Below are 13,742 nucleotides of genomic sequence, written 5' to 3' on the forward strand. Positions count from 1 at the left end.
GTCTCCATCTCAGAGAGGAACAAAGTGATGGGAGTGGTGGCAGGAACAAGTAAGAGAGCAGGGATGGTGAGACATTGCTGCTACCAGCCCTCTTCCCTGGAAGGAAACATCTTCTGGGAGGGATGAGGAGGAGAAGAGAAGAGCAATTGCTACTAGATTTTATTTTACAAATAAACTTCAGCCATCTGCAGAGATTATTTGCCATTTTGTGTCACTGTCCAAGCACTCCAGCTGATAGTCCAGGGCTTCTGCTGTCCTATTCAGTAATGGCTAGAAACACATTATCTAAACACCAGCTGGTAGCCCATTTGCTTCAGCTACATTGAACTACTACGCATGTTCCCACAGAGAAAGCATCCCCTTTTCCCTCAAACTATAGTTGTAAAAAGCAAACATGGAAACTTGGCAATTCATAGCCAAGGTTTTTGACTCAGAGATCCTGCAATCAACTTCCCCATGTATTGGTTGTTGTCATGGCAAGCAGAAGGAGGAAGGAACAACGTAAGAGGTGGTTAGTCCTTGACACACTCCATCCTTGGACTAATGGCAGCTCCCCAGCAAAACAATCCCAACAGCAATTATCGAGCTGCTTTTAAAATGTGAAAAGCAAAAACAGATTAAAAAGCCATTTGAAACCTTGAAGCTGAATGGAAGGGAACGCAGAGCAGCCAGGGCTGCACATGCTCAGCAAACGACGTGGAGACGCTTCTCTGTAGGCAAAGCTAAATGGACCCCCATTGTCAAACGTGTGACAAGCCTTGGGAGGCCATGAGGACAGCACCCGGCAGAATGACAAGCGGTGCTGCTTTATGCTTAGGGGTTACAACATGGAAAACCCTCCACGGAGGGGCTGAGGAGCAATCCTGTGCCCCCTGCCATCGCCAGCACAAGGTACCAAAGAGGGGCAAGACAAAAGATGACTTTCAGGTGCAGAATTCAATCACGCTCCAGCCGTGTGAATCACAGTTCCACTGGCTGGATTATTTTCTTTCCTTGCTGGAGCCAGCCCAAGTATTTGGAGAGTATCTGCAACCTAGGAATGGAAAAAAACTTTTTACTGTTTCAAGAACAGCAAGCAATTGTTACTGAGCCAAACCTTTATTGTTTCCAGTAGTAAAACACTACATAAAAGTTGTAAGGGATGGCAATGAGAACAACAAAATAATAAAAGAAACACAAATGACTAGAGCAGACTGAGCACTATTCACTGAGCCCTTCTTGCCCACCTCAAGCCAAAGAAAAAGGCAATCAGCTGGTACAGGTTTCAGGTAATATTCCAACCAAAGCTACAAAACACAAGCAAGAGAGACACAACAAAGAGAAAAGTGGTCTTTAATAGAAAGTATGTGCACAGAGGTGTAGATGTTCCTCTATCACATTCATATGTGGGAGATCACATTCTCCTGGGATAGATCCTTCCCTCAACCCAAGAGGAGTCTTTCCATAGATAACTGAATGGTTCTGGTTTGAACTCAGGTGGAATTACTCCATGGAGGTAAAAGGTAGAGGTAAGAAAGGTTTCCAGTTTCACAGGTACAAAAGCAGCCCCAAATTTATCTCCAATAGTGTTTTATAAAACCTGGTCTCAGTTAAAAATCAAACTCATGCCTCCAAGTGGCACAGTAAGGCAGCAAGAAGTACCATGTTCCTGTGCAGAACTGGCAATCCACGCTGTGGTATGTGGCCCTAAGAAGCAAGGGTGGGAGTGAAAACACGACTGACCTGCCTGCACTGCCCAGAAATGAAGCACAAGAAGCACAGGAAGAGTTAGAAATTACATGCTCAATTTTAAAAACTCTTCCCAATTCAGTGTAGAATTTTTAATGAGAAAGTTACAGGTTTTGAAGAAAATTGAGTCAATTTTTAAGTATCTTTTTCCTTCTCCTTCTTCTAAAGAATTAACTTAGGCTGGCAGGCCAGGCTGGCTGAGGCACTGTGGTAATGAGGATGCAAGACAGCCTCAGTAGGACTGCCAGAAGCTCCAAGGCAAGACAGGGCATTTTTGGTGGCAAAACACTTCTGAAATTGAAGACCCTACAGCTCTTAGAAGAAACAGCAAGACTTCAGCTCTGCAATCATACCAGCATTTCAGCAAAAGCTGACTTTTGGATTTATTTTTTCAGAAATAGCTGATAATTTTGGCATTACCCCTTCAGAGATGCAGCTGGTCGAGACTTAACGGCCAGGTTTAAACAGCGCAAACCATGACAGAAAGCATCGCTCCGTGGAGAACAACCTCACCCCTTGCTCTCTTCAGTACCGATGTTGTAAAGCCCACGTTCAGGGATTTCTCTTTATGCCATCTCGGAGCCCAAATCATCCAAAGGTTTTGTTTTCATTTTTAAAAGGTCAGAAGCAGATCACAGAGGAAGAGCTGGAAGGATTTTCCCAGCAGCCTGCCATAGTGTGTTAGCTGGAACAGCAGTAAGGGCACAGTCCTCTGTTGGACCATGTTCTTTTAGAAAGAAAGTCAAGGATTGATTTCTGATCTCCGGTTAGAGTGTTCCCGCACCCACTCTCATTTATCTTCATACTGCAGCCATTTGTAAGAGCACATACTACATGTGCACAAAGCACCCAGCAGCAAAGGAGAACAGAACAAAAGAGTAATAACCAAGGGAAAAGGCTGATATTAAGAGGCACAAATTGCTTTAAATCCATGATTTCAGAGGGAACTTTTTGGAATCCTTTGTTGCTTCAGCAAAAGACAAGTCAGATCCAAAGCATTTAATAAAAATCCACAGGCTCTTACCTGCCTAGTATGGGTTTTGTTCAGGCCTTCAAAGATCTAATTGCTCTAGATATGGCAGGTAATTTGATTTTTCTCATCTATCAGGCCTTGGAGGGAAATTGTCCATCCTAGAGAATAAGCAGGACTGGAACATGCAGCTTTCTACAGCCTGACTCATGATGACACCATCACAGTCAAAGACTTGCTGGAAAAAGGTAAAACCAAGGCCCCTGCTCATGCAACGGCTGATAAAGTGTGCATGTGGGAGGAGAATTTGCAGAGCTTAGCAAGATAAGCAGTTTGAAAGCTTTTACCTGATGTGGGTACACAAATGCAGCCAGCTGGGCCATGGGGTGCTGGGGGGGTGCTCTCCCATCAGGAGCTGCAGCACACACAGACTGCCCATGACCCCACTGCCAAAGCATCACCCTCACCACAGGACACACAGGTCAGTGCACAGCCAGGAGGGCTGAAAAATTCAGAGCAAACTTCTTCCAGTGCTTCTTCACTAACCAAAGTGTCTCCCTGAACAGACAGCCCTATCACAGAGAGACCACAGTGGAAGTGAACAGTAGAACTTCACCAGGGGATTCAGGATGCCCCCATCAAACTCATACCAACTCAAACCAGAACAACGATGACAAGAAATACAGGTGACACCCTGGGCCCATGCGAGTCAAGTGCAAATTGGAGCCCTGGCCTCACCCTTGGGTTTCACAGAGGGAAATTCACTCCTGGGCTGAGAAGCAGTGGAAGGGTTGTGGTCTCCTCACACTCCATTTCAGGGCCATAGAGAATTTCTCCTTTCCCTGAAGGCTGCAAGGCCAGGAGCTGAACCCAGGGCTGGGCTTGACAAGGCAGAACAGCAGGGGCAGCACGTCTTTCTGCACTTTGCATGCCTCTCTCAACAAAGATGGGTCTGGACCCCACAGCAGCACTGCACAGCACCCCTCTCCAAGCAGCACCCCAAAGTGTGTGTCAGTCAGCAGAAGGGGAAACCAGATGAAACCAAACCAGTGAGGCAGGGAGGACAGGCAGGTGTTTTCCCAGGTGCCATCATGTTGCCAATGCCTGTGCAAAAGGCGGCATCATAAAGTCACCACCAGCAGCAGTTGGTGTCTGGAGTGAGGTCTACAGGAGTGGGCATGGGGCAAGTGTTGGATCCAGGCAAAGCAGCTCCATCTTCACCTCCATCAGCATCGTGTTCTCGTGTGGATGCACCGTTTGCCTTCAAAATATATAAAGACAAAAGTTTTGTTTGGAAAGGAGTGAAGGGGAGAGACTTGACAAAGTTATTTTGCATTGCTTTTACATGCTCAGTGCCATTGTAAGAGCTTCCTAAAAATAATAACGAAGAGAAGGTCTGTGCATCATTACTCCATGCTCTGTCAGCAGTCAGGGGCCATTAAACTTTATTAAAGAAAGAAAAGACAGAGGAAAGAAATAGCAGAAGAAGCAGAAAGGAGTTGTACTGCTAGAACTTGTCCTCTGGTATATGCTTCCCTCAAAGGGCCAAGTCAGACAGAAACCTCAGCTCTCAGAGGTTTCCAAACCAGGTGACTGCATCCACACACCACAGAGCAGGTCCTCCAGGTGACCCTCCTGCGCTCCATGTGCCAGGGATGTGGACAGGAGCCACAGGAGAACGTAGCCCTTGCCCGTGGCTGTGGATGGGCGCAGGACAGCGATGCTCTGCTGCAGGAGGCACTCGGGCTCACATCAACTAAACGAACCTGAGCCAATCACTGCAGCAGTCCCTGGTGAAACTCAGGGTCTGCTGGGACACGCTGCTTCCAGCACACGGGGTGAAACACGGGGCTGGTGATGCAGAGAGCTCTAAGGCAGCAGTGGGTCAGTACTGACTTCTCTCCCCTTTCTCTGAACTGAAGAGGACACAAATTATGTTGACCCCTGGAGAAAGGACAGGGATTGTTTCCAGTCACTGCGTTCATGGAAATGTTCAAGGTATGGAGAGTCCTGCAAATTCCTCCCACTGGCTGACATCCCAGTTGAAAGATAACCTCCTGAGCCATAAAACCCCTCACTGTGTTTATAAAGACGACAAAATCCAGACTTTTTAACTTCTATATTACTGACTTCCCAAGCTCTTTCCTTTATGCTTTGTTCTGAAAGATTAAATCAACTCTTACCCCAGTGCTTTGTGCAAAATGCTGAATAGAAAGCTGGAAACGCGAGGAGTAAACGTACTGCAAAGGGCAGAGAATAAGTTTAAGGATGTGGAGGCAGGAGGCCAGACAGGCTGTTTGATCAAAGACCAACGCACAGATCTCTGCAATGTGAAAGAAGGCACAAAAATAGGAGTTTCATCTTCAGCAGCAGACTTGTTTCCAGATGTATTGAGTGAAAGAGGCAAGAGAATGAGTCTTTTGTCGTTCCTCTATTTTCAAGGAAAAAGTCTTCAATTTAAAACTCCATAAAGAATTACAGAAATAGTGAAAGTAATTTATTTTTTAGGTACTCGAGCCTTTCTTCACTTAACTTCAAGGTGGACTCAAAAGACCTGAAAATGTTTTGGTTCTACTACTTGAGGACGAAAATATTTTAATTCCTTAAAACACGGAAGGGGGCATATGCTTCTTCCAAGGTTCATATTTACAAATGTATTCTATCTAGAAAGCAAACCTTAAATCATTTCCTAACGCTGTTGCTACCCGAAGAGATGTTTTATTTATAAATGCAGCAGGACCATTGGGTGCTCTGCAGTACCAATGCGAGGAGGCAGAGACAGCTCAAAGCTTCTCAGCCATGAAGGCACAATTTTTTCACTTTGTGGAAGAGGGACAACTCATCCTCCTTGGCAGCAGGAAAACTCAGTCCTGTGGCAGCAGCAGCAAGCTTTGAGCAAACAGCAGAGCCCAAAGATTGACGAGGCAGCCAGCGCAGGAGGCAGAGGCTTGGAGGGGAGAGGCTGGGTGTGGGTGAGGGTCTCTCCTCCACATCTGACCCCCCCTTCCTTCCTATCGTGCATCCTCAGTGCAGGCAGAGGCTGAAGGCAGAGGGAGGAAGAGCAGGGGCTGTGAGCAGAGCTTCCTTGAGCAGTTGCTCACCTACTCTGCCCCACTGCAACGCCAGCCCTGGAAGACTGCGCTGTTTGGCTGTGGCTCACACAGATGAGGGAGTGTCTGAAAACATTTAAGTAACTTTCTCACCAAGCACAGGAAAACAAAAGTCACCTCCCCAAAGACTGCCATGAAGAAAAGTCATTAAAGAAATTACTATCCCATTCAGAGCCTAATTAGTTAGGATAATTTTTTTTCCTACATGGAACGGAGTAGTTAGAAGCGCTGAAGCAAAATGTTACCTCCTCATCGTCCCTGATGGAGCAGAACAGACATCTGAGGAACAGGAGAGAAGGAAAAAAAGAAGTTAATGCTTTAACTTCAAAGATGTCCTGAGAATTTCCTGACTCGAAAATAATGCAGAAGGGCTCTGCCTGTCTCATGTATTAACAGCTTGAATATTTATGAGCAAAAGTTGATGCCTACCCCAGCCGGGGACGCACTGAGCCACAGAAGAGTGACAGCACCTCATTTCTAAATCCAGTCAATTCCTGAAAGACAGGGCATAAATCTCCCCAAATTAAGAGAGCTGGAAGCAGCATTTCCTGCCCATCTCTCTCAGCTCCAAGCCCTTTTCTCAGCTCTGCTCAGCCTCTCCCAGCATGACAGCCACAAGGCAAGCAGCCAAAGGGAGGTATATCCAGAAGCTGCAGGTACAGCAGCCTGGGAGAAGGGTCCAGGCTGGACTTCCTGACCTCTGGAGGTGCTTCCAGCTGCTCTTACCCTGTGACTGCAAGCCACAACCCTTCTTATACCCCAGCAAGAGCTGCCACCATTGCCTCAGCTCCCAGATGCAGCAATACCCCTGTTTAACAGGGCCCTGTTTAACTGCCAGCTGCTGCACCACTCTTTAAGTATTAATGACTTAGACAACACATTGGCAAACAAGCAGAGATGGGGAGACTGTGATTTGCACTCAGATGTGTGCTACTCATTCATAAGCTCATCTTGTGGCTGTTTCTCAAACCTCCTCTTTTAAGCACAAATTAGAGGCTTCTCCAGCCCCACAGCTCGCTCACCCTTCCCTACCAGCCAGCTGTTCAGGTGACCCATAGAATACCAACCGGGACTGACCTGTTCCTCAGACAACTGAGGACCACGTTAACTGGGACCCATCAAAGGAGAACTTGCTACTGACCTGAGGAGAAATGCCTTTTGCTCTTAATTTACCCCCTTCAGCAGCCAGGTCCAGGCACAAAGATGTTACCTTCATTAAAAGCTCTCCACGAGCTAATGAAAACCACTGTAAGATATTGATGATTCCTTTATTTAATTCTGTTCAGTATTGCCTTTCTTTAATAAAAATACAATAATTAACAATAGTCAGGACTTTGCTCTTTTTTAACTGAGGCACCTCTTAACATATGAGCTGTACAGCCAGAACAAGGTGAGTCACCTCCCTACCTGGGGGGGGCAAGTCAGGGAAAAAAGAAAGATTGTGCTTCTTTCCTGCGTGCAAATTTCACTCTCTTTAGGATAAAACATTCTGCAGGAAAACCAGCACATAACCTTCCTCTTAACAGCTATCATGTCAGAGCAGTCACCTCCAGGAACCAGAGTTTCACAAGAAGAAGAAACACCAAAACCCAATGCTTTGGAAAGGATTTAAAAGCAGGTGGTAAAAAAAATAATTTAAAATTGGCAGCGTCGCAACTCGCCACTCTCTTCTGCAACTTGGGCTCATGGGCTGAGGTTGCCTAAATCCCAACGCAGCTCTGACAATGAGTCATTTTATGACAAACCCAAAGCCCAGGCTTCATTATCTGCCTCACCAAACCCCAGCCGGAGCAACACGCTGGAAAGCTACAAACTCTTCCTAATAGCTCCTCGTTTTCCCTTGGCCGCAAGACCATGCCGCTGTCTTCGCCTTCAGGCTGAAAGAGCTAAGGGCTATGAGAGCAGTTGCATTTGCAGTCCTGCTCCCTAATTCCCTGTACTGGCTGTGGCCTGGGATTTAAGGATGCCAAAGTGTTCTGCAAAGTCACACTCGAGAGCAGAATTAGAGCAGAGGTGAGAAAAAGAAGTGAAGAGAAAGTCACCAGTAGAACAACACCTGAGGTGCTAATATGAAGCAAAAATTGCTCCCAATACAGTGTTATAAAGTTGCAGAAGAAAAAGCTACAGCAACAATCTCCCTTTAATGTCCCCGTTCTGCAGCTGAGGAACAGCAATTTAGATGAGAAAGGATCTTTGCCCCTTGCTCTGCTTTTAGGTCAGAGCAGAGCACAGGGACTGTCCCTCAGGCAGGGAGAGGCAGTAAAGAGCTTTGCCAGTCCTGACACACAGCACCCATCACCTCCACCCCTCAAGAGAGATGGACAGCAGAAGTGGCCTCTGCTTTTTGACAAGCAGTGGCATCCAGAGGGACCCACCATGTACAGCTCCTCACAGACAGATGAAGCTCTGACCCAAATAAAGACGGGGAGAGGCACTGCCACCTGCCCTGAGGCTCCCAGTATCTGCACACCCCGGACCTCCAGCATCCCTGAAGGACACTTCCCAAGGGACTACAGTGCTGGTTTTGCTCTTCTCTTTTATTTTCTGCTCTTGCCAGGCTGCTGGCAAAGCACGGGGGCATTCAATATTGCAGCCTCCTGGGTGTCTGATCTGCCCAAACCACCTTGCTACAGAGCTGCACAGAACATGAGGTCATACGAGTCGTTATCACCACATAAAGCTGATTACTAAATTCACACATAATGGGTCAATGGGTCGGCATTGCCAAGAGTTTGCTGCACAGGTGAATGCTGACCGTGCCCACCCCTGCTGCTCACTCCCTGCACGGAGGCAACACCACATCCCAACCACATCGTAAGGAAAACAAGCTCACTTTCCCTCTCTCCTCTCCACCCTGAAGTGCTGAGGATGACCCACACTGTGGGACAGAGCACAGAGCTGTGGCAAACACAGTGCGGGCACCTCGCGCTGCCTCCCACAACACGCTCAGGTTTCAGCTTTGCCTCCTTGCACAGACCTTTGGTTGAGTCTCAAACGCCGCCACACCAGCACCCGTGCTGCAGAAAGGAGTGTGAGCATTCATGGCAGCGTGGGACAGGCTCAAAGACAAGCCAGCTGCTCTGCAGCCCACCTTGCAGTCTTCCGTGGCCACAGATCTTGGAGGAAGGGATTACAGAATCCCAGAATGTTAGAGATTGGAAGGGACCTCGAAAGTTCAGCCAGTCCAACCCCCCTGCCAGAGCAGGAGCCTAAATGAGATCACACAGGAAGGCGTCCAGGCGGGTCTTGAATGTCTCCAGAGAAGGAGACTCCCCACCCTCCCTGGGCAGCCTGTCCCAGGGCTCCGTCACCCTCACTGTAAAGAAGTTTCTTCTGAAGTTTAAGCAGAACCTCCTGTGTTCCAGCTCACACCCATTGCCCCTTGTCCTACCATTGGGCATCACTGAGAAGAACCTGGCTCCATCCTCCTGACATTCACCCTTTACATATTTATAAACATTAATGAGGTCACCCCTCAGTCTCCTCTTCTCCAAGCTAAAGAGCCCCAGCTCCCTCAGCCTTTCCTCATAAGGGAGATGCTCCACTCCCTTCATCATCTTGGTGGCTCTGTGCTGGACTCTCTCCAGCAGTTCCCTGTCCTCCCTGAACTGTGGGGCCCAGAAGTGGACACAGTATTCCAGATGTGGCCTCACCAGGGCAGAGCTCAGCCTGTGCCACCTTAACCCCCTGTGAGGCCAAAGCAGCTCCCCGGCCCAGGAGGATGCTTGGCTGGTGGCTGGTTCCCTGGAGTAACATGACACAGGGAACTCTGCCCACTGCCACCCTCCATCAGTTCCCAAGCCTGTGCCTGCCAACTGCAACCACCATCAGCTTCGTTCCCCACCGGCACACGCGAGCAGAAACACTCCCTGCCATGTCCCTGCCTCCCTCCCTGGCTCTGGGGGCTGCAGAACCCTCCTACCAAGGCACTGGCTCTGCAAGCGCCACGTCTGAACAAAGCAGCCCCTTCTGCAGGAAGGCTGGGAAATAAATGACCCCAGATATAATAAAGATGTTAACAGATATTCTCTAGTCAGCCCACCTGGCTTAACCTTTTCCTTAGCAGGATCCTCTCTACATCTCAGGGACTATTTTAACTGGGCTCATGAGATTACTATAGTTTTCATTTTTTTTTAATGTATGCCCATGCTGCCTGTCACTTTTATCTCTTCCCTGCCTGGCAAGGAGATATCTCACTGGAAAGTATTGACCCCTTGTGCCAAGCTTTGCATATGAGGTTTTTTAACAGGAAAAAGACATTTTCTGCCTGTGAGTTACTGTTTGCACTGTCATGGCCAGGCAGCGGTTAGTTCCAACAGCTGGCAGGAAAGCTCCAAAGCTGTACAAACACCCCATCCAGCTGTGCATCCATCCAGATTTCAGCACGACCATGTAGCACCAGCAGAAAAAGCACCCAAGGGGTCACACCCACCATCCACCACCACCAGCTCCAGGCCCACAGAACAACCTGTTGCTCTGCTCTGGCAGGCAGCAGAGCCAACACACAACGGGAATCCGCCGGCTCTAATGCCACAGCCAATGGGGGCTTAAAATAAACCACCGGGTCTGGGACAGCACTGTAATCCAGAGAGAGGACGGACAGAGCAGGAGTATCACTCACCTGATCTGCTTTGCAAAAACTAAAATTAATAAAACTACAAATCTCTGAAACTTGGGGAAGGAGGGAAGAGCAGAGAAACAATTTTATGCCAGCTATTTCTAGGGGAAAGCGTGGGGAAGGGGACTATGTCTACGCTGCACTAAAGGATAAACCTGCTCTCTATAATCCAATTTACGGCTCAGCATGCACAGCACAAAACAAGCTCAGGAACAAGAGGAGTGGCAGTTCACAGGGCAGCAGGAACACTCTGGAGGGAGCGGTGCTAAACGATAACTTAAGGGGTTATTGAATAGATTAGCAGGAACTGCAGAGAACACATTTGCATCTTCCTCAGCTGCTCCAGATCAGATGTGATAGCAGCCTCTGCTCTCACAGTCACTTAATTGTTCCAAGGATGTTGAGGGGGGAAAAGTGTCTTTTTTCTTTTCTTTTTGCACTGCAGAGTTCTGGGAAGAGCCACACTTGGCTTTAAGAGCCATCTAACACTAGGAACATTTTTATTCAGTCTCATAAAGCTGCTGGACTTCTGCTTTGCTTCAGTATAAGCTCAATCTGTTCTGCTGCCTCTGCAGGGCAGCCAGGAGCTCCAGGCCTTTGCAGGGGGACAGACCCAGGCTACAGCTGCTCTCAGAGGTAGGTGTAGGCAGCTCCCACCCCAGACAATTACTCATGTTGCAGAATAGATTTTGCACTCCGGGAAGAGGGAAGGAGGGAGCTGTAATGCTGTGACAGCATCTGCCATGAGAAAAGCAGCAGGGAAAGGTGATCCTGGGCCATGGGTTTGCCAGGTGTACCTCTGAGAAAGCTGTGCTTCGAGAGAAGTCAGCCCCAAAAGCATGGATCTGCCCAGAGAAGAGGTTCAGCTTACCAGGGACTCTGCTGCCAGCGTCGCTGTCACGCCCGTCCGCTGGCTGGTCACTCTGGCAGCTCTCTGAGGCGCTGAGGGCAGCCCCCTGCTCACTGCCCAGGCTGCTGCGGCTCCCCGAGAGGGCAGGGGAGTGGGTGCTCCCCAGCGCCCTGCCCATGGCCTGGCTGGGTTCCTTGATAGGTGCTGCAGGGACACAACAGAGAGATGCTGTTGTGGGAGGGAGAAGTGGATGCAGATGCTGGGCCAGGTCCTGAGAGAGTAACAGCCTCCCCACTCCCATCCAGGCACTCTCAGGAGCAGGGTCAAAATCCAGTTCCCAGGCTCTGCTCCTAAACAGCATCGGTGATGCCAGGGCTATAAATTCAGGAGTGAGGAGCTGGCCAGAGACATGCTGCCAGGCGGCTGGGAGCAGCTCCCAACTGCAAGGGCAGACCTGGAAAGGCTGCAGGCGATGGAGTGACCCGCCACCAGTTTGAGCCACTCACACTGTTACAGTGAGAAAGGGCCAGATCCTCACCTGGCCCAGCTAAAGCCAGCACACTACGCCGGCACACGGCAGGTGAGTGGCTGAGCCAAAACCCACAGTACCAAGAGCCGAACATTCAAGCACTTTACACCTCCCACTCTCCAGCCACAAAGAAGAGCAACTCCTCACCCAGTCCTGCTCGGTGCTTTCTGCCTTGTGAGCCTTTTGATCCTGCAGGTAAGGACTTGTCATCCAGGCTGGAGGAACTGAACTCCGAGTCACTCTCACTGTCACTAGAAACCACTGCAGAAAAGACTGGGGGGAGGAAAGGAGAGAGACAGTTATTCACAATGTTCATAACACTTAGCAAAGAGGGTGCCAGATGGATCCAAATAAAACATGAACAAATGCTGACTCGCTGATCACATTCTCCCGCTCCAAAAGGAGCCCTACCTGCAGTTCCCCCACAGCTGCTCGCTCTTCCTCTCAAACATGATGTGCTTTTACTTTTTACAGATGATTTATAACTCTGCCGCATACACTCCAGTGGTGCCAGCACCTGAAGCACATGCACACACCACCAGTGCTTCTCTCCTAAACCTGACTGGGACCATGAGGACAACGCTGCTCCTGCACTGCACTGTGCTGCCCAAAGCTCCCTCTGCTGCAAAGCTCCGTGGTGTGGCTGGTCTGGGAGCCGGGTTCTGCCCCGCTGACCCCAGTGCCAGCACACCAGTGAGCCCCACATGCTGTTTGCCATCTCCCACACAGGAGCAACACGCTAAGGGCTGGGCATGAGGCTGGGTCCTGCTCAGCTGCAGGTGGAATGGTCTCAGCTCCACCATAAGATCATTCACATTTGAGTAACGTCGGGGAGAGGGGTTGGCTTCCTCCAAGCCACATTTCAAGTGGAGCAGGACTTCTGTGGAGGCTCCAAGATCTATGAGGAAAACATCAGATAAATATTGAGCCCATCAAATAAAAACCCTGCAGCGATTACACGAAGAACCAGCCTTATTAGCTCATCGCCCGTTCAGCAGACACTCATCCCTTCAGCACACTGCTCAGAACTATGTTACTCCTACATCCCAAAGGCTTAAAGGCAAGGGTTGCTCCTCTTCCTCAAGGAGACTGTTCCCTCATTTCAAGGCTGCTTTTTTTTTTTTCTTTCCCCTCACCCCTGAATTCTGACCCCAATCCTGCTGCTTTCCACCCTCCACAGTTTCCACAAGAGCTGAAGAAGCCTCATTTTTGCCAGACACAACTTCTCAAATTGGCAGGTTGTTTCCACTTTTCCATGCAATTATGCAGGTACCTCTCCTGCTTATACCAGTGTAAAAGATAACTCGACTGCCAGCTGCTCTGGGTAAAATGAGAGAGGTGTTTTTCCATCTCCTGGGTTTTTGTAATGGCCTGATCCCAGAACAGAAATGATGGGGCTGAGAAGGAAGGTAACGGAAAAACAGCTGTCCTTTGTTTGAGGGATTGCACCTACAGCATTTCTCCATCTAACCAAGGCAGATACCAGCCCTCCTAGCAGCTCAGAAACCATTTCAAATAGTGGGTCACAATTTCTGGTGGAAAGTACAATATTGGTTCATGTGGGACATCAAATAAGCAACACTGCAACCTACAGCCTCTACTGTAGAAAAAGGAATCACAGAATCACAGAATGTTGGGGATTGGAAGGGACCTCAAAAGATCATCTAGTCCAATCCCTCTGCCAAAGCAGGAACCTAAACGAAATTACAAAGCCCCAGCTATTTCTTTATATTCATCAGTATGTACTCTCGAGCTCACATTTATATGAGAAACGTGTTCCCCATTCTGCTGCTGAAGAAACCCCTTTTCCCCAGCGCTGTCACTCGTAGCGCCCAGGCTCACGGCACTGCCGGGCACAGGAGGGACACGGGTGCAGCTGTACAAGGTGACAACCATGGGGCAGCAAAGAGAGCTGTCAGTTCATCTCTACCTCAGTG

At 48.9% G+C, this 13,742-nt stretch overlaps 1 protein-coding gene across 1 annotated transcript in view; it reads right to left on the minus strand.

Moving 5' to 3' along the window:
- Nucleotides 1-6,049: 6,049 nt before the first annotated feature.
- RPH3AL (rabphilin 3A like (without C2 domains)) overlaps nucleotides 6,050-13,742 on the minus strand; it is a 30,381-nt gene continuing 22,688 nt past the window's right edge. Inside the window, exons 6-8 of the mRNA XM_029085229.1 lie at nucleotides 11,953-12,066; nucleotides 11,298-11,480; nucleotides 6,050-6,087 (exon numbers count right to left, since the gene is read on the minus strand). Of these exons, the coding sequence (XP_028941062.1) occupies nucleotides 6,050-6,087; nucleotides 11,298-11,480; nucleotides 11,953-12,066 (335 nt within the window). The remainder of the gene's footprint in view (nucleotides 6,088-11,297; nucleotides 11,481-11,952; nucleotides 12,067-13,742) is intronic.

The sequence above is a fragment of the Antrostomus carolinensis genome, unplaced genomic scaffold (genome assembly GCF_000700745.2).
Source record: "Antrostomus carolinensis isolate BGI_N321 unplaced genomic scaffold, ASM70074v2 scaffold32985, whole genome shotgun sequence".
NCBI classification, from domain to species: Eukaryota; Metazoa; Chordata; class Aves; order Caprimulgiformes; family Caprimulgidae; genus Antrostomus; species Antrostomus carolinensis.